Genomic DNA, 5,461 nt, shown 5'->3' on the forward strand with positions numbered 1-5,461 from the left:
TCATCAGATTATTATATTACAGTATAAGATTAGCTTCTTCCTGCTCCTTTTTACACACATGATATGTTATTGTTTTTAACATATTTATATTACTATTTGCTTTTTACAAATGACAATATTGTATCGGAAATTTTTTTTTTTCTGTGAATCTTTTATTTTTGGGTTGTTGTGTTCGAAACTAACAAAACAAATCCTGTTTTTGTCTGATGTTAACAAATGTTAGTAAATAATGCTTTACTATTTTTATTCATGTATCATTTAGTGCAAATAAAGATAGCGCTTGGAAGTAAAAAAAAAAAAAGACATCAAGGTGTGACTTCAAACCCTCCAAAAATGACAAAAAAAATAAAATCATCCTTTGAAAGTTTGTTTTTATTTGATAATACTGAATATTTTGGTCCTTTTGCCGGACTTACACAAAGCGACAAACACATGCACCAGTCGTCGATTCACACGAGGTACTCCTTTCTCCCTCTCAACCCCCCAAAAAAGAATTATTCTCACTCTCACGGGACTCCAGCGCAAGAGGACCTTCTCGCCCGCTAAACACATTTTTGTTCTCTTAAAAGACAATAACAGCCAAAACACCAAATAAAAACCACAATAATGACACCGGGAAAGTTTAAATTATGCCTCTAATACTCCTTTATAGATATAAAAACATTCACTTGCCAATTTATCAGGAACACCTCGACAAAAACCAACACGGTCGGATGAAAGTGTAATTCACCAACTTCACCACTAGTTGGAGCAACCAGACGTAGTTTGCTAATTACTACGAAACCGTGTTGGTTTTCGAGGACCTTTCTGACATTTGGAAAGTGCCTGCATGCCGTTAGGTTAATGTTTAGCTAGCTGGAGTTTGCATAAAGCTGCGCCGCAAACGTACTTTCTGAAGCTTTTGGGAAGGACTCGCGGGGGGGGAAAAAAGACGTCAAAACACGGAACAGGACGCGGCGGAAATGTGGCGAGTTGCGAAAAGGGTCGCTCGCGTGTACAATCCAAAGACACAGAAATAACGATAATAATCACCCTTTTTTTTTTTTTTTTTTTTACGCCTGGCAACAATATGAATTAGTGATTAGCATCAGTGTTTCGGCCTTTCTGTACGGGAACGCTTCCTTGAAAAGTGCAATTCTAGTTCTAACGCAGTAAATAATACAAAATAATACTGGTCAAGTCACACAAAAAAAAAAGTTTAAAAAAAGTGTATGCACTGCATGATTCCGATGTTTTATTACCTCACAGCCATGAATTAAACGCGTGGAATTTAGCAGGAATGAGGATTTTTAAGCTCCCAAATCTGCATCAGTGAGCCCAATATTGCGGTTTATCTGGAAAAAAAAACTAAACCTGTGTCATAATTAGAAATGATATAGGTAGGGATGATGTTCGAAACCGGTTCTTCCGGTTGTTCGATAAGAAAAGAACCGATTCCATGGACTCGAATCCCTTTTTTGAGAACCGGTTCCCGTTATAGAGGCCACGTTTAAAGAAAAAGAGTTGGTTCTTTTATTCGAATCCCTGAGAACGAATCCCGTCCCACAAGAAACGCCCTGTGGGACATCAAAGAAAATGACATTTCCTGTGATGTCACACAAGCAGCAAAAATAATGGACCGGGAAAACCGCCTCAAGGCATGGCTATTCACCTATAGTGATCACAGAGACAGGTTGTTTTTGTGTTACTGTATATATTTGTTTTTCTGAAAAATCCCACTTAATATACTTTGGGTAACAACAGTCAATATTTATCTATTTATTTTTTTTAGGGGGGTAACAGTCAATATTTATTTATTTTTCTTATAAAATAAAAGTGAGCTTTTGTTAAACCAAATATTGTGTTTTTTTCCATACACAACAACCTATCTGGATCCGATAAGAGAATCGGTTCGATAAGAGGATTTTTAAGCTCCCAAATCTGCATCAGTGAGCCCAATATTGCGGTTTATCTGGAAAAAAAACTAAACCTGTGTCATAGTTAGAAATGATCTAGGTAGGGATGATGTTCGAAACCGGTTCTCCCGGTTGTTCGATAAGAAAAGAACCGTTCGATAAGAAAAGAACCGATTCCATGGACTCAAATCCCTTTTTTGAGAACCGGTTCCCGTTATACAGGTAGAGACCATGTTTAAAGAAAAAGAGTTGGTTCTTTTATTCGAATCCCTGAGAACGAATCCCGTCCCACAAGAAACGCCCTGTGGGACATCAAAGAAAATGACATTTCCTGTGATGTCACACAAGCAGCAAAAATAATGGACCGGGAAAACCGCCTCAAGGCATGGCTATTCACCTATAGTGATCACAGAGACAGGTTGTTTTTGTGTTACTGTATATATTTGTTTTTCTGAAAAATCCCACTTAATATACTTTGGGTAACAACAGTCAATATTTATCTATTTTATTTTCTTAGGGGGGTAACAGTCAATATTTATTTATTTTTCTTATAAAATAAAAGTGAGCTTTTGTTAAACCAAATATTGTGTTTTTTTCCATATACAACAACCTATCTGGATCCGATAAGAGAATCGGTTCGATAAGAGGATTTTTAAGCTCCCAAATCTGCATCAGTGAGCCCAATATTGCGGTTTATCTGGAAAAAAAAAACTAAACCTGTGTCATAGTTAGAAATGATATAGGTAGGGATGATGTTCGAAACCGGTTCTCCCGGTTGTTTGATAAGAAAAGAACCGATTCCATGGACTCGAATCCCTTTTTTGAGAACCGGTTCCCGTTATAGAGGCCACGTTTAAAGAAAAAGAGTTGGTTCTTTTATTCGAATCCCTGAGAACGAATCCCGTCCCACAAGAAACGCCCTGTGGGACATCAAAGAAAATGACATTTCCTGTGATGTCACACAAGCAGCAAAAATAATGGACCGGGAAAACCGCCTCAAGGCATGGCTATTCACCTATAGTGATCACAGAGACAGGTTGTTTTTGTGTTACTGTATATATTTGTTTTTCTGAAAAATCCCACTTAATATACTTTGGGTAACAACAGTCAATATTTTTTTTTTTTTTTTAGGGGGGTAACAGTCGATATTTATTTATTTTTCTTATAGAATAAAAGTGAGCTTTTGTTAAACCAAATATTGTTTTTTTCCATATACAACAACCTATCTGGATCCGATAAGAGAATCGGTTCGATAATGGGCTCGAACTCGATAATTTCTTATCAAACATCATCCCTAGATATAGGCGTGTCCTGATACAACCTTTTCACTTCCGATACCGATATTGACAGGACTTCAGCGGCGAATCAAGTAAAATTCGCCAAAAATAACAACGTAGGTATTAAAAAGGATACGTTTTGTATTTGTAACACGCAACTATTTGATACTTACGTTGACAAACGTGCCGTTTTAGACCGCAATATCGCTCAGTTATTATTACGCATGTCTAGTAGGGCGGCGAATCTTTGGGTGTCTCACGATTCGATTCAATAGCGATTCTTGGGGTCACGATTCGATTCTAAATCGATTTTTTTTCCCGATTCAAAAACGATATTTCCCCGATTCAAAAGGATTCTCTATTCATTCAATACATAGATTTCAGCAGGATCTACCCCAGTCTGCTGACATGCAAGCAGAGTAGTAGATTTTTGTAAAAAGCTTTTATAATTGTAAAGGACAATGTTTTATCAACTGATTGCAATAATGTACATTTGTTTTAACTCTTAAATGAACCAAAAATATGACTTATTTTATCTTTGTGAAAATATTGGACACAGTGTGTTGTCAAGCTTATGAGATGCGATGCAAGTGTAAGCCACTGTGACACTATTGTTCTTTTATTTTTATATAAATGTCTAATGATAATGTCAATGAGGGATTTTTAATCACTGCTATGTTGAAATTGTAACTAATATTGATACTGTTGTTGATAATATTCATTTTTGTTTCACTACTTTTGGTTTGTGTCTCCTCTCAATTGCTCTGTTTAGTGCAGAGTGTTGCTGGGTCGGGTTTGGAATTGAATTGCATTGTTATGGTATTGCTGTGTATTGTTTTGTTGGATTGATTTAAAAAAAAAAAAAAAAAAAAAAAAAAAAAAAAAAAAAATTAAAATGAGAATCGATACTGAATCGCACAACGTGAGAATCCCCACTCCCCTAATGTCTAGCTTGTGTGCTTAGCTGTTGGGTAGCTGCCAACCTATAGCCTACCATGTTTACTTTTTGCTAATGACTTGACCGACACACAAGACAAGACCAACCTTGTGTGCTGATTGGAGGACATTTAAGAGCTAGCAAACACGCATGTATCGGACATTTTAGATGCCGATACTTGTTTTTGTGCTGGTGTTTGATATCGGACCGGGACGCCCGCGGTGTTTGACCACCATTACGTTCACATAATGCAGATATTTAGGTGGCGAAGGACGGGGAAATTGCAGCTCTTTTTACCTTAATTCGTGGAAAATGAGAGCAAGCCAATATTGCGATGCACATCATAGACTGGTCCAGTGAGGTTTGTCACATGTTACTAAAAATGACCACTAAATGAAATGAGATGGAAGAAGAAAAAATAAAAACAGAGTGCTACAATCATTTCACAAGACAAAAAAAAAAGGCAACTTGGAATTTGGGCTTTGGATAAAATTAATAATGAGGTCATCAGTGATGGATGGGTGAGGGCTTACTTAAAGAGCATTTTTTTTTTTTTTTTAAGGAAGTGCTGTTGTCTCCTCCTGACGCCAGCCTCAGGAGGAAGTTACATCATCACTTGACCAGTCTACGTCCCATGATTGGTTTTTAAACACACAACAACCTCCACAAACTACCCTCATTTTAGATTTTTTTTTTTTAACCCCAAAAGGACACAAAGAGGCAAGAGATTATTCTCACAACAGCACATTTTTCACCTCTAAATCAAAAAGTTGCCTGTTTTCCGCGGGATTAGTTGACGTTCAGGCAGAAAAGAAGCTTCTTTTTTCTTATTCTTTTTTTTTTAGGGGTCTTCGGCATCCAGAAACTCCTTTTTGGGTGGGGCCACGCCGCGGTACCAAGAGCAGGAGCCGTCGGCCCGCTTGACGCAGGCGTAGTGGTTGGCCTGGCGACCGTGGACCTGCTTCTCGATCATCAGGTCCGTCCACAGACACTCTTCAGGGGCCGAGATCTCGCAGGGCAGCGAAGGACAGCGCACGATCTGCAGACAGGTGACATTCATTACATGACAATTTGGTTTTAATTAAATACAATAATAATAATAAATAAAAAATAAAAAAAAAAAATATATACACACTTATTTTTTATTTTATTTTGTATTTATATATTTATGTAAACAATATTTTAATTGTTGTTAAAAAGTGTTTAATGTGACTTACATGCCCAGCCTGCATATTAACATGGATTTTTTTTTTTTTTAAATATAAAAAAAATATATCTTAAAAATACCCCAACATTTTTGTGTAAACATGCTAATTAATGTGGTACATTTGATAATTTTTCTGTTTTATTTT

The 5,461-nt window shown here is 36.8% G+C and overlaps 1 protein-coding gene across 1 annotated transcript in view; it reads right to left on the bottom strand.

Moving 5' to 3' along the window:
* Nucleotides 1-353: 353 nt before the first annotated feature.
* The window catches only part of timp2a (TIMP metallopeptidase inhibitor 2a), a 65,047-nt gene continuing 59,939 nt past the window's right edge, over nt 354-5,461 (bottom strand). The window contains exons 5-6 of the mRNA XM_062057189.1: nt 3,118-5,148; nt 354-2,505 (exon numbers count right to left, since the gene is read on the bottom strand). Coding sequence (XP_061913173.1) covers nt 4,951-5,148 — 198 coding nt within the window. The 3' untranslated portion in view covers nt 354-2,505; nt 3,118-4,950. The remainder of the gene's footprint in view (nt 2,506-3,117; nt 5,149-5,461) is intronic.

The sequence above is a fragment of the Entelurus aequoreus genome, linkage group LG08 (assembly GCF_033978785.1).
Source record: "Entelurus aequoreus isolate RoL-2023_Sb linkage group LG08, RoL_Eaeq_v1.1, whole genome shotgun sequence".
Classification (NCBI taxonomy): Eukaryota; Metazoa; Chordata; class Actinopteri; order Syngnathiformes; family Syngnathidae; genus Entelurus; species Entelurus aequoreus.